We start from the raw sequence: 27,943 nt of genomic DNA on the forward strand, positions 1-27,943 counted from the left end.
CCTTCCCATGCCTACCCACTCTGTGCTTCTGAGGACACATGAGGTAAAACAGCTGGAAGGATTTTGCAAAATGTAAATACTAATGTGAGTGACAATTATTATGTTTTGTGTACTCAGTAAAGATGAAATCTATTAACCACGGATTTTACTTAATTCAGCTGATAGTCACTGAGTGCCTTTTAAGTGCCAGGCACTATATTTCACATATATTATATAACAGACACTTTGCTAGGCTTTGGTGAGGCTACAAAGATGTTAAGGTCTTTCACAGAGTTGGTTGGGCAAAGATGGAATAATATAACCATATGGAGCGAAATTAATTTCAAGTTGGGGAGTGTGTGTATACTAAGGGCATCATTTGTTGTAGGAGCCTAGAAAGAGGAGTAACTGATATTATGGAGTCCAAGAAAGACTCCATAGAAAAGGCCTATCAGATGCACATATTTTCAAAAATTTTCCCCATAAGGGGGGAAAAGGAAATTCTAGACAGAAGATATATTATGAACAAAGGCATGGAATTGGAAAAAAGAAAGTAGGCAATTGGAAAAGGCAGGCTGTTCATTGTGAAAATAGTCCCTGTGTATGGGTGGGTATATGAGGGTGTGATGCCTGTAACTGTTGGTGAGATGCAGCTGGAAAGGTCAGTCACAAGCAGATTACACAGGGCCGTAAATTATACACAAAGGATTTTGTACTTATTTTTCTGTAGCAATAGGCCTATTTAAAAAGCTAAGTAATATGATCAGACCTGTGTTTTCTGCATATAACTCTTAGGAGAATATATAAGATCAATTAGAGATGCCAGATATTAGAGATACAGACATGTGAGAGATCATTGCAAAAGAGCTGAGGAAGGGTAGGAGTGGTGGAGGTAGAAAATGGGTAGAAAATGAAATGTTGCTGATCTGAGCCCACATCCATCCTTCAGCAACTAATTGGTTCAGGAAGGATTTTGCAGTGGGGAGGGAATATGAGATGAATCGGGAGTTGTCTAGGTGGAATGGTTGTGAGGATGTGCCATCAACCTGAGGGGGGCACAAGAGGCGAGATCAGAGACCTTGAAGAGTGTGTTATAGTGGAAATTAAATAGGCTTTCTAGCCAAATTGACCAATGTTAATATCCTGTCACTCACATGCCAAAGTTACCAAAACATTGAGCCTGATTCCTTACCCACAAATGAGAATAATAATATCTATTTTACATGATTGATACACAATACGGAAAATACTTGTTGCTTATCTCCTTAGCGTCCATTCCCCACTTCTTCCAGCAACATGCCCAGCTTTCATTTTGGAATCTGCCTACTCCTCACTCTCAGACCAACTGCTTGGGTGAGGTTCCACCCCCATGTGGCCAACAAATCTGCCAAGTGACTGACTGACTCGATCTCCTGGCAGCCTTGATTGGCTCAGGGGGAGACATGTGAGAGCATCACACCTAAACACCACATTCTCCAAGGCTGTGAAGCAGAGAGTTGGATATAAAGATTAGAGTTGTCGGGAGGGAGAGAACTATAGTTACCATGTCTGGTCTGCTGTTAGTGTCTGATCAAGGATGTAGAAGTGGCTGCTTTTCAGTACAAAACCGAAACATGGAAATAAGAGAAGGCAGAGAATGGAGAGTAGATCCTGGGAGGCTCTAGGTGTCATTGAAATTAAAAGGCTGTTTGTCACCCAAGTATCTCATGATCTATTTCAGGGCATAAGAATATCTTTTATTACACACAAGGCAATTCAGCTAGGGTTTGATGCCTACTAAGATGACAATTTAACCTCAAAAATTACTCCTACCTCTATATTATTAATGTTTTTGTTTGTTATTTTGTAGCAAGGAGGGAGTTTGGAAGTTCTTTGGAAAAATAAATGTGGTGTATGGTTAAAAATAAATAAATAAATAAAGATTAGAGTTGTCAAAACTCTCTTGCTATCTCAAAGGAGCCGGAAGACAAAGTCCTCATAGCAGGAGATAGGGTGAAGAGGTACAGAGAAATGGAATCATTAGGACATTAAGCACTTGTTTTCTTTTTAGGATCTTATTTTTAAGTAATCTTACACCCAGTGTGGGGCTTGAACTCACAACCCCGAGATCAAAAGTCACATGCCAGCCAGTTTCCCTGACATTAAGTCCTTGTTGACAGTCTTTCCTGAAATCAGCCATGCTGATTGGACTTTTCAGTATGTGAATGTCAGAAAACTCTAAGTTAGGCAATCTGTGCAATAACAAGTACCTTCCAAAAACTCAGGGACTTACAACAATGAACACTGATTTTTCACTTATGCTACAAAGATTACCTGTAACTCTGCTAGGTTATGGTTTCTAATCTGGGACCCAGGATGATGAAGCTAATCTCGATCTGGAAAATCAACAGTTGTAATAGAGGGAAAAGAGAGTAGGTAAATAATTGTTGGCCCTTAAACCATCTGCCCAGAAGACACTCCATGCTTGCATGTCATTGGCCAGAACACATTCACATGCTCAAGCTTGATGCCATAGGGCAGAGAGGCAAATCAAATATTTTTGAATAAGCATAATGCAATCTACAGTAAATTTCTTTTGCTTCAATGAGCTTAGGTCATATTTTCTGTCACTTGCAACCAAAAGATTCTTAACTGAGAAAAACTGATGAAAGAACTAAAGTAGGTATTTTACATAAAATAGCCAACACATAGAGCGCCTGAGTGGCTCAGTCAGTTAAGCGTTTGACTCTTGATTTGGGCTCAGGACATGATCTCACCATTGGTGAATTTGTGCCCTGTGTCGGGCTCTGCGCTGACAGTGTGGAGCCTGCTTGGGATTCTCTCTTCCTTTCTCTGTGCCCTTCCCCTGCTCACTCTATCTCTCAAAATAAATAAATAAACTTTAAAAATAAATAAACAAATAAAATAGCCAACACATGGTAAATATTCAATAAATGGAGCTACCATTTTCAAGTGCATGAGCACAGATGAACTGAGAGTTATCTAGTTATCTCTTTCTCAAGCAATAGTATGATCGGTTTAAGTTGCATTGTATTTACTTATCTCACTAACTTTTATTGAGTTCTTTTTATGTGGCAGACACTGTGCTAGGTGATGGGGACACAATACATTTACATGTTAGCTCTCCAGATGATTGTTTTTTTAAGAAATACATTCAGGGTAGGTGCCTGGGTGGCTCAATAACTTCAGCTCAGGTGATAATCTCACGGTTCATGCATTCAAGTCCCAAGTCAGGTTCCTCACTGACAGCTTGGAGCCTGCCTGGGATTCTCTCTCCCTCACTCTCTAACTCCTCCACCGCCACCACCGCCCCCCTTCCCTGCTTGTACATGTATTATGCACTCCCTCTCTCTCACTGTCAAAATAAATACATAAACTTAAAAAAGTAAAAATAAAAATAAAACAGTAATGCCAATGATGGCTAACATTGTCAGAGTCACCAACGACCTCTATTTTGCCAAACCTAAAGATCAATACTCAATCCATATCTTGCTCAACAAGCAATTGTCAAAGATGATCATTCCCTTGTTCGTCACCTGCTTGGTACATGCCACCCTTCCTGGTCTTCCTTCTAGGATCCGTCCTCTGTTATAGGCTAGCCACATTCACCTCCCACTGAGTGATCTCAATCCCCCATCTGGCTTTAAGTATCCTTTCTACACTGAGACTCTCAATTTTATGACTCCACCCTGACTCCTCTGCACAACTCCAAAACAGTTAATCCTATTGCCTCCTTATATATCAAGCATCCCACAGTTAATACCAGACTGGACTCCTGACCCACCAGCCCCAAAGTGAAGCCTCACTCAGGCTTCCCCATGCCAAGAAAGGGAACTACCATTCACCCAGCTGTTCAGGCCAACCTTGGAATAATCCTCATCCCTTTCTTTTTTTCTCTCCTCCTTCTTCCAACCCATCAGCAAATCTGTGGACTCTTTCAAAACATCTTGAATGTGTTCATTTCTTCTCTCCTTCCTTCTAGGGTACTGCCTTAGTCCCAAGGGCATCCTTCCAACCTGGCCTCCTACAGCAGCCTCTCCTAACTGGCTTTTCTGCTTCCATTTTTGTTCTATTATATTCTACATGGCAGTCAGAAGGAATCTTTTAAAACTAAAGTCAGATCATGTCACTTCTCTCTTCAAGACCTTCCAACTGTGCTCTTTCTTCTAGGCTGCTGACATGCCATCCAGACTGAGAAAGACCCGGAAACTTTGGGGCCACGTGAGCCATGGCCACGGCCGCATCGGCAAGCACTGGAAGCACCCAGGAGGCCGGGATAATGCTGGCAGCATGCATCACCACAGGATCAACTTTGACAAATATCATCCAAGTCACTTTGGAAAAGTTGGTGTGAGGCATTACCACTTAAAAAGGAACCAGAGCTTCTATCCAACTGTTAACCTTGATAAACTGTGGACCTTGGTCAGTGAGCAGACACGGGTAAATGCTGCCAAAAACAAGACTGGAGCTGCTCCTATCATTGATGTGGTGTGATCGGGCTACTACAAAGTATTGGGAAAGGGAAAGCTCCCTAAACAGCCTGTCATCGTGAAGGCCAAATTCTTCAGTAGAAGAGCTGAGGAGATTAAAGGCGTGGGGGGAGCCTGTGTCCTGGTAGCCTGAAGTCACATGGAGAGAGGTTCATTAAATACTAACAACTGCTTTTCTTAAAAAAAAAAACCAAAAAACAAAAAAACCTTCCAACTGCTCTCCTTCACCCTCTGCCATTAGATATGAACATGATTCATTCCCTCATGTCCCATGTCCCCTAAGCTCCCTACTCAAATGTCACTTCATCAGAGAAGTGTTCTCTGAAATCTTATCAAAAAATACAAGTTCCCGGGACGCCTGGGTGGCTCAGCTGGTTAAGCTTCTGACTCTTGATTTCGGCTCAGGTCACGATCTCATGGTTGTCACTTCAGGCCCTCCGAATCCCTAGTCAGGCTCCATACTGGCAGTGCAGAACCTGCCTGGGATTCTCTCTCCCCGCCGCCCCTCCCCCACTCATGCAGTCTCTCTCTTTCAAAATAAATAGACCTTAATAAAGAAATAAGTATTTAAAAAATACAACTTCCTTCTGACCCCACTATTACTTTACTGTTATATTTCTTCATGTTGTCACTTGACATTATACTATTTACCTGTTTATAAACAGAATGTTAGTACCATGAGGATTTTGCATTACCAGTGCCAAAAACAGCTTAGGAAATGCTTCAGATGCTTTTATTAAGCATCCTAGGCATTATTCTAACATTATGTATTATCTGTTAAATTACCCTAACATTAGATTTGCTGTATTACTCTCCACATTCTCATTGCCGTGGTAGCTGAGGCACGGATTCCTTAGGCAACTTGCCCAAAATCACACAGCTCATAAATGACTTAGCTAGTATGTAAGTAAATCCAGAAGCTCTTCCTCTGGAGTCCCTCTCTGCTCCTCAGCACTCGAGGGTCACGTTTGATCCACAAAAGCCATTGGCCAGGGTGCTCGATGACTAAGGGTGCCAGGGCGGTGCTGCTCTGGGGTGGGGAGTCGGACTCCCTGATGTTATCAGACTCGGGCTGTTCCTCCTAGCCTCCAGGTGTCCGGCAAATCAGCACACAGCCTGTCACTAACCTTGGCAAGCCGGTCCAGGCTTAACGCACAGCCACTGGAGGCCGGGCGCGGGAGCGGGATGTACCTGTGCTGGGGCGCCAGCTCCAAAGGACCTCTGCGCCGGAGGCCTGCGGCCCGGGGCAGTCCCGAGCTTCGGCAGGCCGCCAGCGGGGAGCGCCACTCGCTGCTGCTGCTGAGCGACGGCGCTGTGCACTCATGCGGGGACAACAGCCGGGGCCAGCTGGGGCGGAGAGGCTTGCAGCGCGAGGAGCAGCCAAGTAAGTGCCCGGGGCAAAGGTGCGGGGCGCGGGGCCAGGCAGGGGATGCTGCTGGGAGTCCCGGGTCCCCTGGGCCTCCAGAGGCGGGGAAACGTTGCTCCACACCTTCGCGCGCAACTTCGTCAGTTTCGTTTTCCAGATGCGCGGTTGTTTTCGGTTTCCAGTTCATCTTCAAAGCGAAACTGACAGCGAAACTAACGGGACCGCGTTCCTTTAAAAAGAGACGTGGTACTTCCCACTAAGCCTTTCCATACTAGTCCTTGCCTGAGCGAATCTATCTGGGCTGATCAGAACGACTTTCCAAACTGGTTTATGGGCGGAACACCTCTAACTCTCAGAACTAGCCCACGGCGTCTTTTTTTTTTTTTTTTTAAATAAAATACATAATAGCATTTTTACCATTACTGATCATTATAACACAGGAAAAGAAATTGCCTATAATTCCTATACCCAAAGACAACTACTAATATTTTGATGCATTTCTTTTTTCACTTTTTTCTATCATACATTTAATTTTATAAAAGCATGTCATTATATAGTTTTGTATACACAGTATTATGCAGCTCTGTAAATTGCGCTCTTATGAAACATATCATGAACATTGCCCTTTTATTATGATTTTTTTTTAATGTTTATTTATTTTGAGAGAGACAGCTCGAGTGGGGGAGGGGAAGAGAGAGAGAGAGAGAGAGGAGAGAGAATCCCAAGCAGAGTCATCAGCACAGAGCCCCACGCGGGGCTCCATCTCACCAACCCTGAGATCATGGGCTGAGCTGAAATCCAGAGTTGGTGGCTCAACTGAGCCACCCAGGTCCCCCTTATTGTGTACTTTTGGAAAATACATTTTAAATTATTGCATAACATTCTAGGCTTTAACAGTGCAATTTAATTATTTTTCTTTGTTAGAAATTAGGTTTTTGTTTTTTTTTTCTCATTAGGGGTTTTTATAAATAATACTATGATTGCCATTATTTGACCATATTTCTGATTACTTACCTAGAATAATCCCAAGTGTTGTGTCTGGGAGGAAAAACTTCTCTACCCTATTAGTTCTTGTTCTGAAGGCCTACGAACTAAGCTGATAAAGACAGATTAACATGAGAAAAAGCATACAATTTTATTAATATTTTATGTGCACAGGAGTTCACAGAAAAGAAGGGAAACTCAAGAAGTGATTAGATTCAGGGACTTATATGCCATTTTAGCAAAGAAAAGGGGTTTTGGACTTTGAAGGATGATCAGTTGTGGGGAAGTGACTAGGAAATGTATGAGAGAGATTAATGAAAGAAAAGGGTTATTTTGGTAAGAGCTGTCTATACAGACTCATCTTAGTGCCAACTCTAATGATAAGAGTTACTCTTCTCTTCCTAGTATGGAAGAGGGGGTACATCTTTACAAGGAAATTTTATGCTCTGCTTTTAGGTGGATGAGGGGAGGGCAGAGAATTCTTCCTGCTTCTCTTGATTTTCAGTTGCCTTCAACTCCAAAAATTGCTCAAGTGGAATATTTTGGGATGGCATATCCCAATCCCTTTTAGGTGGAAATGAGGGGCAACATAATACTTGATGCCAAATTGTTGTCTAGGAATGTGGTACCAGTTTCAGCCTTCATGAGTGTATGAATCTTTGGGACATTTTTTTTATTGCCCCATGGTTTGAAACTAAATAATTGAAAAGGATAAGATCACACAGGTTTAAAAAAAGAAAACTAAAGGCTCCTGGGTGGCTCAGTTAGTTAAGTATCCAACTCTTGATTTCGACACACATCATGATATCACAGTTCGTAAGATCAAGCCCCAAATCAGGACTCTGTGCTGGCATCATGGAGCCTTCTTGGGATTCTCTCTCTCTCCCTGTCTCTCTTCCCCTCCCCTTCTCTCTCTTTCTCTCTTTACCTCAAAATAAATGTGATATATTTAACTCAAAACCTCTAATAATTCAGAAACAAACACTTTGGAAAAAGCTTAGATTGACTGGGGCTTGATGTGGGGCTCCAACCTACAACCCTGAGATCGAGAGTCACAAGCTCTACAGACTGAGCCAGCCAGGTGCTCCTACTGCATTCTTTGTGAGAGGATCTGGCTTCTGCCTCTCACATTCATGAGGCAGGCTCCCTGCCCATTTCCTCCTGAGCAAGGAATTCACTATTCTCACTGTTCAGGGCTAGGAAAGTCAGAAGAGGAGAGTGGAGGCAATCCCATCTTCCCTCTGTCTCCTTTTGTTTTGCTACTATCCTTATAGAGAAATGTTAAGTCAAGCATCGTAGTTCCTACAAGTTCCCTTTCTCCATGAAGCTCATCCTATTCTAGTCTATGCTATGCTATTCTATACTGAAAGCGAGAGAAGGGGTCAGAGGGAGAGAGAATCCCAAGCAGGCTCCATGCTCAGCGCAAAGCCTGACATGGGGCTCAATCTCATGACACTGGGATCATGATCTGAGCCAAAATCAAAAGTCAACTGACTTGAGTCACCGGGGTGCCCCTGAAGCTCATCCTTTTAAATAGTAACCATATTCCCATACAGACAGCGTAATACACATTGAGCTTTTTTCCTTCAAACTTTAGTGTGGATGTCAGGGCATGATTTAAAAGTCCATTGGAAAAGATGAGAAATCTGAGTGATCTTTCTGAGAAGTTTTATTTTGTTTTTGTTCCTGAAGAACCAATTCAGGCATTGGAAACTCTACGTGTTGAACTGGTGAGCTGTGGAAAGGAACACTCCCTTGCTGTCTGTTACAAAGGAAGGGTCTTCGCATGGGGAGCTGGTTCTGAAGGGCAGCTGGGAATTGGAGAATTTAAGGAAATAAATCTTATACCTCAGTAAGTATTTCCATTCATTCATTCATTCATTCATTCAGTATTTTTGAGTTTCATGTGCTAGGCACCATGCAAGATGTCAGGGTACAAAGATACTATGGCAAAGTCCCTAACCTCAATGATTATAGTGTAGTGAGAGAAAAAACTCCTAACCCCAATTATTATTTAATTAGAGTCCTATGAAGAAGGGCAGGGTAAAATGAGAACATGTGACTCCTTGATCTTAATCTCATATATTGGAAATAACCGAGGGGACCCACTTGGTAAATAAATAAATATAAAATAAACATAACCTATAAATAAAAATAAAATATAAAGATTACTTTAAAGTAAAAACATTGAACAGAAGATGCAGAAAGAAATCTTATTGGAAATTCCCTTCTGACTAAAGCAAAGACTCCTTGAAAAAAACAGCTGCCATTCACAGCTTGGAGGGAGTTTCTTATGAATTCAGATGCTGTGAAGACAGACTGCCCAAACAACACAAAAAAAACCCTATGAAACCTTCCATACTCTCCTGCTGAAGCCTTGAAAACCTCCTTTTTGCTATACTGATATATATATATATATATATATATATATATATATATATGGTGATTCCACAAATTTTCCATTACTGGCAGCTCCCATCTGTACATATAAATAAATTTTGTCTTTTCTCCTTTCAGTTATTGTCAGTTGTCAGTTAATTTGCATGCCCCCTATCACTGGATCCAAACCAGAAGAGGAAACTTTTACTTATGGAAAAGTAGTAAGATGATGGGATAAGGGGGAGGAATCATATCCTCATAAACAGCTTCCTAGGACAAATGATATGACAAGCAGTCTGAATTGTACATTCATGAATTACATGTGTAAGAATTTTAAAAAGCATGATTTTTAATACTAGGAGGTTACTTTTCGTTACCTCTTCTGGTTTTGAATTGTATGAGTGCTGTGGCTTTGGAGAACAAGCATTGAACTTTGAATGAAAAGACGAAGGTTTGAGTCTAGTTCTACAACATGATACCTATAACATGATTCCCTAGAGCAAACTAGAACTCTGACCACTACTAGATGCAACCATATGAAATTGCTGGTAGTTACCTTTTTGATCCACAAAAATGGCAATGTAATAGGATTCAACCTAGTGATTTATTTATCAAATAGGGCTTAAATCAGGTGATGTAAATAACAGTGTTCTATAAATTTTAAAGCCCTGTGTCATATGTGCATGAAGAAATTTATTTTTCTTTTAAGGCAATAAATATAGAATAAAAGTTAGTACATTATATACTGCATTAAAAGTCCAATAAAAATCACTTGTGTATTATAACTGTTTAGATTCTGCTCTGTACCTTTATGCTTGTTGATGTCATGTTAAAAACACTTAGAGGGCTTTGGCTTAAAGGTACTACAGAAATGTAAGAAAATAAATTATTTCTAGGGAAAATATGCCCAGGTTGCCAACAATCCTGAAAATGATGAACGCATGAATGTTGAATGTTGGTTTGACAGCAGTTTTAAGCAAGTAATTCTTTATAATTTCTAAAGATTATACACCAATCAGGAAAACCACCATTACTGTGGTGTTTCTGATTATTACCAAACAGCCCTATATATCTGCAGTCATCAAGAGAACTATTCTATTGTAAAAAAACATTAAAGTAGCCCAACTCATAAAAAAAGAAAAGAAAGCTATTTCCCTAAACCAAATGTATTACCTGGGATCATTTTACATATCTGTAGTTCACTTGTTGAGCCACTCTAAAGAAGGATTAATAGATTTTTGTATCATTTTTACTACAGGAAGATAAAAACTCTGACTGGTATAAAAATTATACAAGTTTCCTGTGGAAACTACCACTCTCTGGCATTATCAGAAGGTAAAAATGGCTTTTTGGATCTTCTAAGTATCATTACAAAGTAATTTGTTTTTAATATGAATGATACCTGTTGATTTTTAATGCAGTGGGACTAATTTTAATGCATTTAGAAGTTTTTAACTTTTTAGATTTCATAAGCTCTATTGTTCTTCATTGTTTTTTCAATTGTCTTTGTTCTTATTATACTCTAAATAGTGACTCATTCATATCGATGCTATAAAGGGTCATCTCTGTTCTCATGACCTGATCTGACTCTCTCAGAATTTAGTAGTGGTTTTATTTCCAGAACTTTGCCCTTTGTGCTGAATGGCTGTATACACCGGCAGACTCAAATACACTAAGGCCTATTTGTTTTTTTGACTTAGATCAAAGAAAGAAAAGTCAAAATGTCAATGTGGTGGCTGGGTGGCTCAGTCAGTTAAGAATCTGACTCGACCTCAGCACAGGTCTTGATCTCAGGGTTGTGAGCTCAAGCCCCACGTTGGGCTCTGTGCTGGATTTTACCTACCTAAAAAGAAAAGAAAGAAAAGTTAAGTATCAAAATCATGACTATATTTTTTCTACTAACATCCCCCATCCTTTGCCCATCATCATTCAAAATTTTTCAATGGAGAGTGTTGCAGAGGAAAAACTTTTCTTCCAGCCTCTTAAGTTTAGCACCTGGTAGCCTGCAAATTTATGTGACAAAAGACAGATTAACAAGACAAAAGGCACGAGTTTTATTAATATTTTCATGCATGGAAGTTCACAAAAAAGAAGTGAAACTCAAGAAGTCATTAGACTTGGGGACTTATATACCATTTTAACAAAGGAAAGATTTGGGCTTTGCAGGATGATTAATTGTAGGGAAGTGACTTGGAAATATGTGGAAATAATGGAAGATAAGAGTTATTTTATTAAGGGTTATTTATGAAGACTCATGTTGATGCAGACTTTCCATCTCTGGTGATGAGTCACTGCCCATCCCTGGTGCAGGAAAGGACACCTTCACAAAGGGAAATATATACATTGCTTTTGGGTGGATAAGAGGAGGGGCAGAGAACTTTTCCTGCATAGATTGATTCTCAATTGCCTTCAGCTCAAGATAACCCTTATGCCAAAATGACATATTTTGGGGTGGCATATTCTGATTGCCTTCAAGAGACATTTAACATTTGTATGTCCTTCAGGTGATAACTTATGCATAATTGCAGCTGTGCCACAAGGGCTATGAACAGCCAACGTTTATTTCCTGGTTGCCTTCTGTCGCACCAGCTATTTTGTGAAATGCTTTACATGTATAATCTCATTCAGTCACTTAACAAACACTGAATCTGGGCATTATTTGTATTCTCATTTTAGAAATGAAGAAATTTGGACTCAGACTTTCAGCAATTTGCCTAAGGTCACACACTAACAGATAGTGAGATTTGAACTTAACCATTGGACCACACAGGCCATGAGACCGTACTATAATCCTGTGGCTATTGTATAATTCCTTCCTGCCATTTCCAGCTATTTGATCTAGGGCAAGTTATTTAACTTGACTCTCGATTTTCTCATCTGTAGGAGTGCTGATGTCTACCTTACAGGCTGTTCAGAAGATTCAGTGAAACAAGACATACAATATATCCTGCACAGTCCAAAGCAGATAGTAGGGGTACAATAAATATTAGTCTCTTTTCCTTCCATACTTTTCTTCTTCTTAATTATTTAAATAGTTTGAATTATTTCCTCAGGGTATTGATTTGTCTTTACATTGGTCTGGATTGTGAAGGTTGTGTGAAGCCTGGGTACCCAGTACATTTGCTATGGTGAACTGTGAGTTCTCATAGACCTTAAATGTGGGTTTGACATTCTGCATTGTGCCCTCAGAAATACTTTTCAGTGGTAGAACTAGCTTTAGAAGAGTTTAAAAAAGAAAAAATTAGATGTAATAACATAAACATCTGAGACACCTTGGCAGTTTCCTGGGTAGACAATGAAACATTAGAAGATCTTGACTTTTGACCTCATGTAAATTATCCACCTCTGGTCAAATTCAACATAAAATGTTGTTGGTTGTTTTCTCCCATCCAGTCATTCCACAAATGTTTGTTAAGTGCCTATAATGTTTCCAGCAAAGAGGATATAGCAGTGAACAAACCTAAGACTGTGCTTTCATGGAGTTTATATTATGGGGGTATGTAGGGGAAGTGAGCCTTAAACACATAGACAAATAATTATGTCATATAACAGAGACAAGGGTGTGGGGGAAAAAAATGAGGCCAGGTAAGGGAATGGGAGCAAGTACTCAAGTGGAGGAAAGGGGTCTTTCTCTTTTATAAAGGATGTCACGGAAGCTATTTCTTACAAGGTGAGCAGACACCAAAAGAAGGGGAGGAGGGAGACAAGATGCTAAGGCCATGATCCAAAGGAATGATCCAGATGTAAAGGCCATGAGGTTGTGGCATACTCAACAGGGAACAGCAGGGGCTCTGGAAAGGTATGAGCAAGGGGGAAATGAAGTCTGAGATGTGTCATGGGGAATCCTGGTGACCTGGCGCTTGTGAGCTGTGGTGAGAATTGTCCTTTTATTGAGTGAGACAGAAAATCCCTAAAGGGTTCAGTCTGACTTATTTTTTTAAAAGACCACTCTGGCTACCCTTTGGAGAAAAGACAAACATGGATTCTGGGAGCCCAGTGAGGTGTTATTGTAATCTTCCAGGAGAAAAGTGATGGTGGCTTGGTGGCTAAGGTGGTAACAGTGGGGAGGTGAGAAGTGGTCAGATTCCAGATACATTTTAAAGATAGAGACTTTAGGATTTGCTAGGTAGAAGGGTGTAAAAGAAAGAAAGGAGATGAGCAGGACTCCCAAGATTTCTAGTCTGAGCAACTGAAAGAACACAGTTGCCCTTGACTGGGAGGGAGAAGAGGAGTGGATGTTGTTGGAAGGGACTTTTGAAGGTGTTCTTGACCATCTTCCTTGCCTTTAGTAAGAATACTCTAACCTCTTTTGTCCCTATTTAAGTATTAAAGATCTTTAGAATTAGGGTGGTAGTTTCTACTCGAATTTGGTATTCCAATATTTTTACAATTTTGAATTTCTCTTCTTTATTTTTGTAGATGGCCAAGTGTTTTCATGGGGAAGTAACAGCCATGGGCAGCTGGGCCTGGGGAAAAAGCTCCCCTCCCAAGCCAGCCCACAGAGGGTGAGGTCCCTGGATGGCATCCCCCTGGCTCAGGTGGCTGCAGGCGGGGCCCACAGCTTTGCCCTGTCTCTCTCTGGGACTTCATTTGGCTGGGGAAGCAACAATGCAGGGCAGCTGGCCTTCTTCGGGAGTAATGTTCCAGGTAACAAGATAATCTTGTTCTTGCAGTAAATCATTCTTTCTTTCCAGTTGGAAGACCAGCTCTGCAAAGGGTACTCTCAATGATTAGAGCAGTGATTCCCAGGCTCTGGAGTATATTAGAATCACCTGGGATGCCATCTTAACTTTTGATTGCCACTATAATATATTACCAGAAACTTGTGGCTTGAAACAACATAGATTTCTTATCTTATAGTTCTGGTAGTCAGAAGTCTTATGCAGGTCTCAGTGGGCTAAAAAAAAGTGTCAGCGGCTTTGGGACAACCAGGTGTGGGGTGGGGATGGACCTTGCATTATTTTCTTGCTTTTTTCCCCCTCTAGAGTTCATTTACATTCCTTGACTCATAGCCCCCTTCTTCAAAGCCAGCAATGGCTGGTTAAGTCTTCCTCAAGTCACTCTGACAGTGACTCTCCTACCTCCCTCTTCCTCAGTCAAAGGAGGAATTTGTAATTACATTGGGCCCACACAGATAATCCAGGCTAACCTCCCTATTTTAAGGTCAACAGTTTAGCAACTTTAATTCCATCTGCTTCCTTAACTCCTCTTTGCAGTATAACCTAACATATTCACAGCCTCTGGGGAAAGGACACGGACATCTTCCAAAGCCCCTTATTTTTTCTACTGCAAGAGCATTGAAAAATCCCAGTGCCCACCCCCTCCAAACAAGTTGCAGTGTCCAAGTTAGACCCTATACCAAGTAAATCAGAATGTCTGGGGATGGAAACCAGGCATCGGTCATTGTTAAAGATTCCACAGGTTATTCCAATGTGCAGTCAAGTTTTAGAATCACTGGATTAGAAGATGCTAGCTGGAGAAAAACCAGTTCCTGGCAACCCTTAAACTCACTGTGAAGTCTTCCCCATGAACCCTTTCCTCCTCTGTTCAGTTCTTTACATTCAGCTAACATAGTTGGTGCCTGTTAAGTTCCAGTACTTACATCTCGTTTCATTTAACTCTGCCAACATGAAATAAGTCTTATTTTCTCAATTATTATTGCATATTTGCAGAACACCTACCATGTGACAGAAATGAATATAACATAATGGCAATATTACTGGGAATAAAGGTCTTAAAACTTAGCTTTGTAGGAGAATAGTGTTAGGTGTTATAGAAGATCAAATTTTCCAGAAATAAATGCTAAAGGACTGCTTTTCTTTCTTTTCCAAAGCAGGGCTTTCCCTCTATTTTATAATACTTCTGAGTGTTCATTTTAAAAATTATGTTAACTAATTACAAGATGATAAAAATATTAAAAGATGTAAAAACTCATGGATTCTGAGGCTGTTTCTTAGACTCTAGACATTGTACTTTCTTTCAACAGTGCAAAGCTACAAGCCTCGTTCAGTTAGTGCGCTGAAAACTCTCGGTGTGGTTTATATCAGCTGTGGTCATGAGCACACTGCAGTGCTTACCCAGGTAATCTAAAATGTTTTGCTATTTTTGGCAAATGAGAAATGTTACCACAAGGTATAGGTATTGGCTGTTGTTAAAAGCCATATGCGTATCAGTATCTCAACTATATCCATTCAATGTACAAATATCTAAAGAGGAGAAATTAGCCAAATATAAACCATGAAAGTTTCAAGATCCTCTAACAAAAGCTAACTTCAGCTTTAGGAAATATTTTTAGATACCCGCTGAGTTGGATTAATATAGGAGAGAATCCTTTTAGCAATGATTCATTCATAATGTAGTTCTACAGGTGAAAATTATTATAGAAGAGATGAAGTAATTTTTACAGATTTCAATAACCCAAATTATAGACTAGAACCTACTTTGTTCCATTTCTTGCTTGGCAAAATTATGAGCCTGCTTTGTAAATGTTTGCTTCCTCTTGTTATACTGGCCAAATAGTATATTCCAAGGGGGTGGATTCTCTCCATAGCCATAAGGAATAGACTTGAAAACTATTTGTGTGGTTGAAATGATTATTTAAAAACTAAATACCTAAAATAATTTGTATTACTTGTTTTAACTTTAAAAAAAATTTTTTTAACATTTATTTATTTTTGAGACAGAGAGAGAGAGAGAGCATGAACAGGGGAGGGTCAGAGAAAGAGGGAGACACAGAATCTGAAACAGGCTCCAGGCTCTGAGCTGTCAACACAGAGCCCGATGCAGGGCTCGAACCCACAGACCGCGAGATCATGGCCTGAGCCAAAGTCGGACGCTCAACCAACTGAGCCACCCAGGCTCCCTGTTTTAACTTTTTTAATGTTTATTTTTGAGAGAGAGAGGGAGAGCGTGAGCGAGGGAGGAGCAGAGAGAGACGGGGACAGAGGATCCGAAGCAGGCTCTGTGCTGACAGCAGAGAGCCCGATGTGGGGCTCTAACTCACAAACCATGGGATCACGACCTGAGCCGAAGTCAGACGCTTAACCAACTGAGCCACCCAGGTGCCCCGGTATTATTTGTTTAAAAGCGTGTTTGGATTATATTATTCTTAGTGGACAGGAGAAAGCTAGAGTTGTTTTAATCAAGAGCCATCTTTGGTTGCACCTGTGTGGCTCAGTTGGTTGAGCCTCCAGACTCTTGGTTTCAGCTCAGGTCCCCATCTCTTAGTTTGTGGGATAGAGCCCTACGTCAGGCTCCACGCTGATAGCACGGAGCCTGCTTGGGATTCTCTCTCTCCCCATCTGTCTCTCTGCCCGTCCCCGACTCACACTCATTTTCTCTCTCTCTCTTTCTCAAAATAAATAAACAAAACTTTAAAAAAAAAATCATTTTTTGAGGGGCCCCTGGCTGGCTCAGTCAGAAGAGCATACAACTCTTGATAGTGGGGTTGTGAGTTCGACCCCAAGGTTGGGTGTAGAGATTACTAAAAAAAATAAATACACTTTAAAAAAATCATCTTTTGAGAAAAGATTATTTTCAGAGAAATGTTCAAATAAATAAAGCAACCCTCTATTTTAAATGTGTTATTCTTGAGCCATCCATTGATTCTACAATGAAAGCCAACAGTTTTTCATGTTTAATGAGTTAACTTACATACACTCTTAGAAATAATAAATATAAAACCCTTCATATAGTACTCTCATATAATTCTCTGATGATACTTATCTTTAAGTTTCTAGTTACTTTTTTAAATATGAAATTAGTTTGATTCCTTCTATTCCTTCTTTTTTAAACAGAATGGGAAAGTGTTCACATTTGGAGACAATAGCTGTGGACAGCTGGGACACAGCCCCACTGCTGAGAAGACAGGTCCACAACTCATGGAAGGAATTGAAGGCCTAGTTTCACAGATAGACTGCGGAAGGTAATAGGCTAGTTTTTTGTTTGTTTGTTTTTAGTGTGAGTACAATGTGTTATATTTTATGATTTATAAATGACTCCTCAGCAATGTTTCAAAACTTAAAACACAAAATATGTAACTACTATTTTTCTAGATCATTTTCCTTTCTGAAAATTTACTTCTTTTAAATATAGTTTAAGTTTTCTATTTTTTCTTCTTTATTCCAGACATTTCATTTATTTAATAAGAATTTATTGGAAGTCTACTGTGTATAGACCACCTTATTAGGTGCTGAAGGTTGGCAAGAGGGTTTAAAATAAAAACAGTGGTACTTGCCTACTTGAGTTGATAAAGCAAAATTAAAGTATTCTCACACAAATAGAAGATAATACATATTTACATATGCATTCAGAGTTTTGCATAACCTAATTATGAGGACACTGAATATTATCTACCCAATTTATAAATAACAAAGCTTACATTTATTTAAAAAAATTTTTTTTTAACGTTTTTATTTATTTTTGAGACAGAGAGACAGAGCATGAGCAGGGGAGGGGCAGAGAGAGAGGGAGACACAGAATCCGAAGCAGGTTCCAGGCTCTGATCTGTCAGCACAGAGCCCGACGTGGGGCTTGTACTCACAGACCAAGAGATCATGGCCTGAGCTGAAGTCGGAGGCTCAACCGACTGAGCCACCCAGGAGCCCTACAAAGCTTACATTTAAAACACAAATGACGGAGAACCTGGGTGGCTCAGTTAAGCATCTGACTGGCTCAGGTCATGATCTCTTGGTCCATGTGCTCAACCCCCACATCAAGCTCTGTGCTTGACAGCTCAGGGCCTGGAGCCTGCTTTGGATTCTGTGTCTCCCTCTCGATCTCCCCCTCCTCAACTCACACTCTATCTTTCTCTCTCTCTTAAAAGTAAATAAACATTTAAAAAAATAATAAAACAAATGATAGGGGCATCTGGGTGGCTCAGGTCAAGATCTCACAGTTTGTGAGTTCCAGCCCTGCATCAGGCTCTTGGACTCTCAGCTGTCAGCAAGGTGCCTGCTTCAGATTCTCTGTCCTCTCTCTCTCTCTCCCTCCCCCGCTGGTGTGCATGCACCAACAAGGCTCTCTCTCTCTCAAAAGTAAACCTTAAAAAATAATAAAAATAAAAAAATAAAACACAAATGACAAACCATAGTAAAGACTTATCAATAATATTCTATCTTTAAGGTTACTAAAAAGTTAATATTCGGGGAGGGCTTCTGGGAAGATGGCAGCGTAGGAGGACACTGGGCTCACCACGTCCTGCTGATCAGATTCCACCCACACCTGCCTAAATAACCCAGAAAATCGCCAGAAGACTAGCAGAATGGATTCTCTGGAGCCAAGCCTAGACAAGAGGCCTATGGAAGAGGGTAGGAAGGGCAGAGAGGCCGTGCGCACAACCCAGACAGGCGGGAGGGAGCTGGGGCAGAGGCGCAGCCCATCTGCCAAGTAGAGGCCCTGAGTCTGGCTGGCAAAAGCAGAGGGGCCGGCTGGAGTGTGTTCTGACAGCAAGCGTGACTTAACATCTGGAGGGTTATAAGTTAACAGATCTTCTCGGTGAGCGGGAGGGCTGGAGGACAACGGGAAGGAGAGTTGCTGAGCCCCGGACAACAGAGCGCAGCTTGGCGGGGAACAAAGGTGCTCGCCAGCGCCATCTCCGTTGCCCATCCCCCAGCCGAAACCACAAAGGGAACCAGTTCCTGTCAGGGAACTTGCTTGCACCTCGCAAACACCCAACGCTGTGCTTCTGCGGATCCATCCGACCCATCCCGGCGGGTCTGACTCCCTCCCGGTGCCACAGGGCCCCTCCCGAAGCGGATCTCCGAAGGAAAAGAGAGCTGAGCCTGCCCCTCCCGCCCCTGTGCACCTTGCCGATCCACCCCAGCTAATATGCCAGATCCCCAGCACCACAAGCCTGGCAGTGTGCAAGTAGCCCAGATGGGCCATGCCACCCCACAGTGAATCCTGCCCCTAGGAGAGGGGAAGAGAAGGTACACACCAGTCTGTGGTCCCAGCGGTGGGCTGGGGGCAGACATCAGGTCTGACTGCGGCCCTGCCCACCAAAGCAAGTTATTCCAGACAGCACAGGGGAAGTGCCCTGCAGTTCCCCACCACTCCAGGTACTATCCAAGATGATGAAACGGAAGAATTCCCCTCAAAAAAACGTCCAGGAAATAATGACAGCTAACGAACTGATCAAAAATGATTTAAACAATATAACAGTAAATGAATTTAGAATAATAGTCATAAAATTAATCGCTGGGCTTGAAAACAGTATAAAGGATAGCAGAGAATCTATTGCTACAGAGATCAAGGGACTAAGGAACAGCCAGGAGGAGCTAAAAAATGCTATTAATGAGCTGCAAAATAAAATGGAGATGACCACAGCTCGGATTGAAGAGGCAGATGAGAGAATAGGTGAACTAGAAGATAAAATTATGGAAAAAGAGGAAGCTGAGAAGAAGAGAGATAAAAAAAATCCAGGAGTATGAGGGGAAAATTAGAGAACTAAGTGATGCACTAAAGAGAAATAATCTATGCATAATTGGTATTCCAGAGGAGGAAGAGAGAGGGAAAGGTGCTGAAGGTGTACTTGAAGAAATAATAGCTGAGAACTTCCCGGATCTGGGGAAGGAAAAAGGCATTGAAATCCAAGAGGCACAGAGAACTCCCTTCAGACGTAACTTGAATTGATCTTCTGCATGACATATCATAGTGAAACTGGCAAAATACAAGGATAAAAAGAAAATTCTGAAAGCAGCTAGGTTTAAACGTGCTCTAACATATAAAGGGAGATCGATAAGACTAGTGATGGATCTCTCTACTGAAACTTGGCAGGCCAGAAAGGAATGGCAGGAAATCTTCAATGTGATGAACAGAAAAAAATATGCAGCCGAGAATCCTCTACCCAGCAAATATGTCATTTAGAATAGAAGGAGAGATAAACGTCTTCCCAAACAAAAACTGAAGGAATTTGTCACCACTAAACCAGCCCTACAAGAGATCCTAAGGGGGATCCTGTGAGACAAAGTACCAGAGACATCGCTACAAGCATGAAACCTACAGACATCACAATGACTCAAACCCATATCTTTCTATAATAACACTGAATGTAAATGGACTAAATGCACCAACCAAAAGACATAGGTATCAGAATGGATAAAAAAACAAGACCCATCTATTTGCTGTCTACAAGAGACTCATTTTAGACCTGAGGACACCTTCAGATTGAAAGTGAGGGGATGGAGAACTATTTATCATGCTATTCGAAGTCAAAAGAAAGCTGGAGTAGCCATACTTATATCAGACAAACTAGACTTTAAATTAAAGGCTGTAACAAGAGATAAAGAAGGGCATTATATAATAATTGCAGGGTCTATCCATCAAGAAGAACTAACAATTATAAATGTCTGTGCATCGAATACGGGAGCCCCCAAATATATAAAACAATTACAAACAAAAGCAACCTTATTGACAAGAATGTGGTAACTGCAGGGGACTTTAATACCCCACTTACAACAATGGATAGATCATCTAGACACATGGTCAATAAAGAAACAAAGGCCCTGAATAATACATTGGATCAGATGGACTTGACAGATATATTTAGAACTCTGCATCCCAAAGCAACAGAATATACTTTCTTCTCGAGTGCACATGGAACATTCTCCAAGATAGATCACATACTGGGTCACAAAATAGCCCTTCATAAGTATACAAGAATTGAGATCATACCATGCATACTTTTGGACCACAATGCTATGAAGCTTGAAATCAACCACAGGAAAAAGTCTGGAAAACCTCCAAAAGCATGGAGGTTAAAGACCACCCTACTAAAGAATGAATGGGTCAACCAGGCAATTAGAGCAGAAATTAAAAAATATATGGAAACAAACGAAAATGAAAATACAACAATCCAAATGCTTTGGGATGCAACGAAGGCAGTCCTGAGAGGAAAATACATTGCAGTCCAGGTCTATCTCAAGAAACAAGAAAAATCCCAAATACAAAATCTAACAGCACACCTAAAGGAAATAGAAGCAGAGCAGCAAAGACACCCCCAAACCCAGCAGAAGAAGGGAAATAATAAAGATCAGAGCAGAAATAAACAATATAGAATCTAAAAAAACTATAGAGCAGATCAATGAAACCAAGAGTTGGTTTTTTGAAAAAATAAACAAAATTGATAAACCTCTAGCCAGGCTTCTCAAAAAGAAAAGGAAGATGACCCAAATAGATAAAATCATGAATGAAAATGGAATTACAACCAATCCCTCAGAAATACAAACAATTATCAGGGAATACTATGAAAAATTATATGCCAACAAATTGGACAACTTGGAAGAAATGGACAAATTCCTAAACACCCACACTTTCAAAACTCAAACAGGAGGACATAGAAAGCTTGAACAGACCCATAATCAGCGAAGAAATTGAATCAGTTATCAAAAATCTCCCGACAAATAAGAGTCCTTTACCAGATGGCTTCCCTGGGGAATTCTACCAGACGTTTAAAGCAGAGATAATACCTATCCTTCTCAAGCTATTCCAAAAAATAGCAAGGGAAGGAAAACTTCCAGACTCATTCTATGAAGCCAGTATTACTTTGATTCCTAAACCAGACAGAGACCCAGTAAAAAAAGAGAACTATAGGCCAATATCCATGATGAATATGGATGCAAAAATTCTCAATAAGATACTAGCAAATCGAATTCAACAGCTTATAAAAAAAATTATTCCCATGATCAAGTGGGATTCATTCCTGGGCTGCAGGGCTGGTTCAACATCTGCAAATCAATCAACGTGATACATCACATTAATAAAAGAAAAGATAAGAACTATATGATCCTGTCAATCGATGCAGAAAGGCATTTGACAAAATTCAGCAACCTTTCTTAATAAAAACCCTCGAGAAAGTCGGGATAGAAGGAACATACTTAAAGATCATAAAAGCCATTTATGAAAAGCCCACAGCTAACATCATCCTCAATGAGGAAGAACTGAGAGCTTTTTCCCTGAGATCAGGAACACGACAGGGATGTCCACTCTCACTGCTGTTGTTTAACATAGTGTTGGAAGTTCTAGCATCAGCAATCATACAACAAAAGGAAATGAAAGGCATCAAAATTGGCAAAGATGAAGTCAAGCTTTCACTTTTTGCAGATGACATGATATTATACATGGAAAATCTGATAGACTCCACCAAAAGTCTGCTAGAACTGATACATGAATTCAGCAAAGTTGCAGGATACAAAATCAATGTACAGAAATCAGTTGCATTCTTATACACTAATAATGAAGCAACAGAAAGACAAATAAAGAAACTGATCCCATTCACAATTGCACCAAGAAGCATAAAATACCTAGGAATAAATCTAACCAAAGATGTACAAGATCTGTATGCTGAAAACTATAGAAAGCTTATGAAGGAAATTGAAGAAGATATAAGGAAATGAAAAAACATTCCGTGCTCATGGATTGGAAGAATAAATATTGTTAAAATGTAAATACTACCCAAAGCTATCTACACATTCAATGCAATCCCAATCAAAATTGCACCAGCATTCTTCTCAAAGCTAGAACAAGCAATCCTAAAATTCATATGGAACCACCAAAGGTCCCGAATAGCGAAAGTAATTTTGAAGAAGACCAAAGCAGGAGGCATCACAATCCCAGACTTTAGCCTCTACTACAAAGCTGTCATCATCAAGACAGCATGGTATTGGCACAAAACAGACACATAGACCAATGGAATACAATAAAAACCCCAGAACTAGACCCACAACGTATGGCCAACTCATCTTTGACAAAGCAGGAAAGAATATCCAATGGAAAAAAGACAGTCTCTTTAACAAAGGGTGCTGGGAGAACTGGACAGCAGCATGCAGAAGAATGAAACTAGACCACTTTCTTACACCATTCACAAAAATAAACTCAAAATGGATAAAGGACCTGAATGTGAGACAGGAAACCATCAAAACCCTAGAGGAGAAAGCAGGAAAAGACCTCTCTGACCTCAGCCGTAGCAATCTCTTACTCAACACATCCCCAAAGGCAAGGGAATTAAAAGCAAAATGAACTATTGGGACCTCATGAAGATAAAAAGCTTCTGCACAGCAAAGGAAACAATCAACAAAACTAAAAGGCAACCAACGGAATGGGAAAAGATATTTGCAAATGACATATCGGAAAGGGCTAGTGTCCAAAATTTATAAAGAGCTCACCAAACTCCACACCCAAAAAACAAATAATCCAGTGAAGAAATGGGCAGAAAACATGAATAGACACTTCTCTAAAGAAGACATCCAGATGGTCAAGAGGCACATGAAAAGATGCTCAATGTCGCTCCTCATCAGGGAAATACAAATCAAAACCACACTCAGGTATCACCTCATGCCAGTCAGAGTGGCCAAAATGAACAAATCAGGAGACTATAGATGCTGGCGAGGATGTGGAGAAACAGGAACCCTCTTGCACTGTTGGTGGGAATGCAAATTGGTGCAGCCGCTCTGGAAAACAGTGTGGGGAGGTTCCTCAAAAAGTTAAAAATATACCTACCCTATGACCCAGCAGTAGCACTGCTAGGAATTTACCCAAGGGATACAGGAGTACTGATGCATAGGGGCACTTGTACCCCAATCTTTACAGCAGCACTCTCAACAATAGCCAAATTGTGGAAAAAGCCTAAATGTCCATCAACTGATGAATGGATAAAGAAATTGTGGTTTATATACACAATGGAGTACTACGTGGCAATGAGAAAGAATGAAATATGGCCCTTTGTAGCAACGTGGATGGAACTGGAGAGTGTGATGCTAAGTGAAATAAACCATACAGAGAAAGACAGACACCATATGGTTTCACTCTTATGTGGATCCTGAGAAACTTAACAGAAACCATGGGGGAGGGGAAGGAAAAAAAGAAAAAAGAGGTTAGAGTGGGAGACAGCCAAAGCATAAGAAACTCTTAAAAACTGAGAACAAACTGAAGGTTGATGGGGGGTGGGAGGGAGGAGAGGGGAGGTGATGGGCATTGAAGAGGGCATCTTTTGGGATGAGCACTGGGTGTTGTATGGAAACCAATTTGACAATAAATTTCATATGTTAAAAAAAATAAATGCGTTACTATGCAAAAAAAAAAAAAGTTAATATTCACCTACCATTTGTTTAACCACATCATTTGGTACCCTCTCACCCTAACATTATAATAAGGTATCTGAGTACTTAGTAGATAAACCTGTTATTTTGTGTTAGGAGACATCATCTTTCTCAAAAAGTGAGTACCTTGGTCTTCATTATATTCTCTCTCTTGCAGTTACCATACCCTTGCGTATGTCTACACCACAGGCCAGGTGGTATCTTTTGGTCGCGGACCAAGTTGCAAAAGCTGCTCAAATCATCCGGAGCCTCTGACAGAGAACACTGACGTTACCTGCCTGATTTCTGCTGAGAGTAAAAGTGGTTCCACTAAGTCATGATTTTGTTTTAATTGATGCCACTGGAGGAGAAATATTATTTATCTTCCTTTCACAGGAGTACATAGACCTCTGGTTCTTTTAGTACTGTTACTTTTAATTAAGACAATATGCAGTTTTTGTTATGTAATGATTCTTGGAGTATTTAGTAATTTTTTTCTGAAGATTAAGGTAATACAAAAAAGATCCCAAGTTGATGAATTATCAGAAAGATATACTTTTATATATTTAATCAAACCTCTTCTAGGGGCGCTGGGTTGGCTCAGAGGAGCATGTGACTCTTGATCTCGGTGTTGTGAGTTCAGGCCCACCTTTGGTGTAGAGATTACTTTAAAAAATAAAATCTTAAAAAAAGTACATCTAAAGCACATCACCTTGGTTTCATTAAGCAAGTGCATGAAAAATTAAATTTTAAGCTAAGTGTGTATGCAACATGTAGGCTGATCAAAATAAATCGTTTATGGTGCTTGTTAAAATTCATTTAGAAGAATACTAATTGCCAATAAATAAGTAAATTTAGCTTGGTAACATATCAGGTTTTTTTTTAAGGCTATTTTTTCAAAGTAGTTTTAGGTTTATAACAAAAGATTTATTTTTTACTTCTAAAAACAATAAACATGGATTTATGACTTTCTTTTAGGACTTGTGGATGTTCAAGTCAAGCACATTTTTGCTGGAACACATGCCAATTTTGTGACAACTTACAAGGTATCTATTACGCTTTCTGTTTCTTTTAAAAATCATTGTTTTCCTCTAGATTTCAAACCAGTATTTGAAACATTGTATCATTTGTGTATATTCATATTTTTTACTAAAATAATAAGATCCTCTGTTAGAATGCTTCTTAAAAAATCTGTAATTTTCACTTCCTCATTTGGCTTCCTGAGAGATGAGACCCCAAATCTAAATTCATTGTTTTTACACTGTTTATTATTAAGTAATATTAATGATAATATTAAGAGCAGTGATTAATATTAATTGATTAGTGTTAATTGTAGCCCTCATGCATGAAGGACCAATCAAAATACTCCAAGTCAATCAACACATTTAATCCTCATGTCAATTCCAATTGGTATTATTTCCCCCATTTTATATATGAAAGAACTGAGTCTCAGAGAAGTGGACTCACCCAAAGTTGCACTGCTAAGTGGCAGAGCTGAATCCAGGCAATCCAGCTCCAAAGCTTAAACCACTACCCACCGTACCATAGTACCCTCCCAGTTGGTGACAGAGAGGATTTTATCATATTTCCGGGTGAAATGCTTGTATGGAGGTGGAAGTATACAGATGTACCTCATTATATTGGCACTTTGCTTTAGTGCGTTTTTTTACAAACTGAAGGTTTGTGGCAATGTTATATTGAAGAAGTTTATGGGCACCATTTTTCCAACAGCATTTGCTCACTTCTTGTCTCTATGTCACATTTTGGTAATTCTTGCAATATTTCAAACTTTTCCATTATTACTATATATGTTATGGTGATCTGTGATCAGTGATTTTTGATGTTACTGTTGACATTGTTTGGGGATGCCATGAACCATGCCCCTCTAGGGTGGCAAACTGAAAGGTGTGTGTTCTGGCTGTTTCACCAACTGGCTGTTCCCCTGTCTCTCTCCCTCTCTTTGGGCCTTCCTGTTTATTCTCTGAGACAAAACAATATTGAAATTTGGCCAGTTAATAACCCTACAATAGCTTCTAAATGTTCTGGTGAAAGGAAGAGTCACATGTCATTTTAAATAAATAAGAAGCTAGAAATTATAAACTTAGTGAGGAAGACCCATCGAAAGCTGAGACAGGCTGAAAACCACATCAAACCTAGCTAAGCTGTGAATGCAAAGGAAAAGTTCTTGAAGGAAATAAAAAGTGCTACATCAGTGAAACACAAATGATAAGAAAGTGAAACAGCCTTACTTCTAATATGGAGAAAGTTTTAGTGGTCTGGATAGAAGATCAAACATTCCCTTAATACCAAAGCCTGATCCAAGGCAAGGCCCTAACTCTCCTCAATTTTATGAAGGCTGAGAGAGGTGAGGAAGCTGCAGTACAGAAGTTTGAAACTAGCGGAGTTTGGTTTGTGAGGTTCAAGTAAAGAAGCCATCTCCATAACATCAGAGTGCAAGGTGAAGCAGCAAGTGCTGCAGCAAGTTACCCAGAAGATCTAGTTAAGATGATTAATGAAGGTGGCTACACTAACCAACAGGTTTTCAATGAAGATGAGACAGCTTTCCACTGGAAGAAGATGCCATGTAGGACTTTCATAGCTAGAGAGAAGTCACTGCCTACCTTCAAAGCTTCAAAGGATGCCTGACTATCTTGTTAGGGGCTAATGCAGCTGCTGACTTTAAGTAGAAGCCAGTGTTCATTTACCATCCTGAAAATCCTAGGGCCCTTAAGAATTGTGCTTTATCTAATCTGCTTGTTCTCTATGAATGGAACAACAAAGCCTAGGTGACAGCACCTCTTTATAACATGGTTTATAGAATATTTTAAGGCCATTGCTGAGATCTGCCAAAAAAATAAGTTTTCTTTCAAAATATTATTGCTCATAGATAGTACACCTGGTCATCCAGGAGTTCTGATGGAGATGTACAACCAGAATGATATTGTTTTAATCCCTGTTAACATAACATCCATTCTGTAGTCCATGAATCAAGGAGTCATTTTGACTTTCAAGTCATATTATTTAAGAAATACACTTCATAAGGCTACAGCTGACGGTGCCTGGGTGGCTCAGTCAGTTAAGCATCTGACTTTAGCTCAGGTCATGATCTCACAGTTTGTGAGCTCGAGCCCTGCATCGGGTGAACCTGAGCCCTGCTTTGGGTGAGCCCTGCTTCTCTCTCTCCCTCTCTGCCCCTTGCTCACTTGCGCCCTCTCTCTTAAAGAAAAAAAAAAGGCTACAGCTGTCATTGATAGTAATTCCTCTAATGGATCTGGGCGAAGTCAATTGAAAACCTTCTGGAAAAGATTCACCGTCCTAGATTCTATTAAGAACATTCATGATTCATGGGAAGAGTTTAAGATGTCAACATTAACAGCAGTTTGGAAGAAACTGGTTCCAGCCCTCATGGAGGACTTTGAGGGGTTCAAGACTTCAGTAGTGGAAACAGCAAGAGAACTAGAATCAGAAGTGGAGCCTGAAGATGTGAATGAATTGCTACAATCTCATGATAAAACTATGAATCGATGAGAAGTTGCTTTTTATGGATGAGTAAAGAAAATTGTTTCTTGAGATGGCATCTACTCCTGGTGAAGATGCTGTGAAGATTGTTGAAATGATGACAAAGGATCTATATTTTTACATAAACTGAGTTGATAAAGCAGCAGCAAGGT

General features: G+C 40.2%; 2 protein-coding genes across 2 annotated transcripts in view; both read left to right on the plus strand.

Annotated features, from left to right (window-relative positions):
• The first annotated feature begins 4,149 nt into the window (after nt 1-4,149).
• On the plus strand, nt 4,150-4,642 carry LOC125922921 (60S ribosomal protein L27a-like). Its single transcript, XM_049630867.1, has one exon. The coding sequence runs from the start codon at nt 4,159-4,161 to the stop codon at nt 4,471-4,473; it is 315 nt and encodes a 104-aa protein (XP_049486824.1). The 5' UTR covers nt 4,150-4,158; the 3' UTR covers nt 4,474-4,642.
• An 822-nt stretch (nt 4,643-5,464) lies between these two features.
• The window catches only part of HERC6 (HECT and RLD domain containing E3 ubiquitin protein ligase family member 6), a 61,714-nt gene continuing 39,235 nt past the window's right edge, over nt 5,465-27,943 (plus strand). Inside the window, exons 1-8 of the mRNA XM_049630863.1 lie at nt 5,465-5,853; nt 8,512-8,671; nt 10,457-10,533; nt 13,618-13,845; nt 15,185-15,279; nt 16,995-17,122; nt 24,451-24,587; nt 25,251-25,318. Of these exons, the coding sequence (XP_049486820.1) occupies nt 5,655-5,853; nt 8,512-8,671; nt 10,457-10,533; nt 13,618-13,845; nt 15,185-15,279; nt 16,995-17,122; nt 24,451-24,587; nt 25,251-25,318 (1,092 nt within the window). The 5' untranslated portion in view covers nt 5,465-5,654. The remainder of the gene's footprint in view (nt 5,854-8,511; nt 8,672-10,456; nt 10,534-13,617; nt 13,846-15,184; nt 15,280-16,994; nt 17,123-24,450; nt 24,588-25,250; nt 25,319-27,943) is intronic.

Source organism: Panthera uncia, chromosome B1 (assembly GCF_023721935.1).
Source record: "Panthera uncia isolate 11264 chromosome B1, Puncia_PCG_1.0, whole genome shotgun sequence".
In the NCBI taxonomy this organism is placed as follows: domain Eukaryota; kingdom Metazoa; phylum Chordata; class Mammalia; order Carnivora; family Felidae; genus Panthera; species Panthera uncia.

What these genes read in the sequence shown, in the direction of transcription:
- LOC125922921 (XM_049630867.1), top strand. Translation starts at nt 4,159, where the DNA reads ATGCCATCCAGACTGAGAAAGACCCGGAAACTTTGGGGCCACGTGAGC.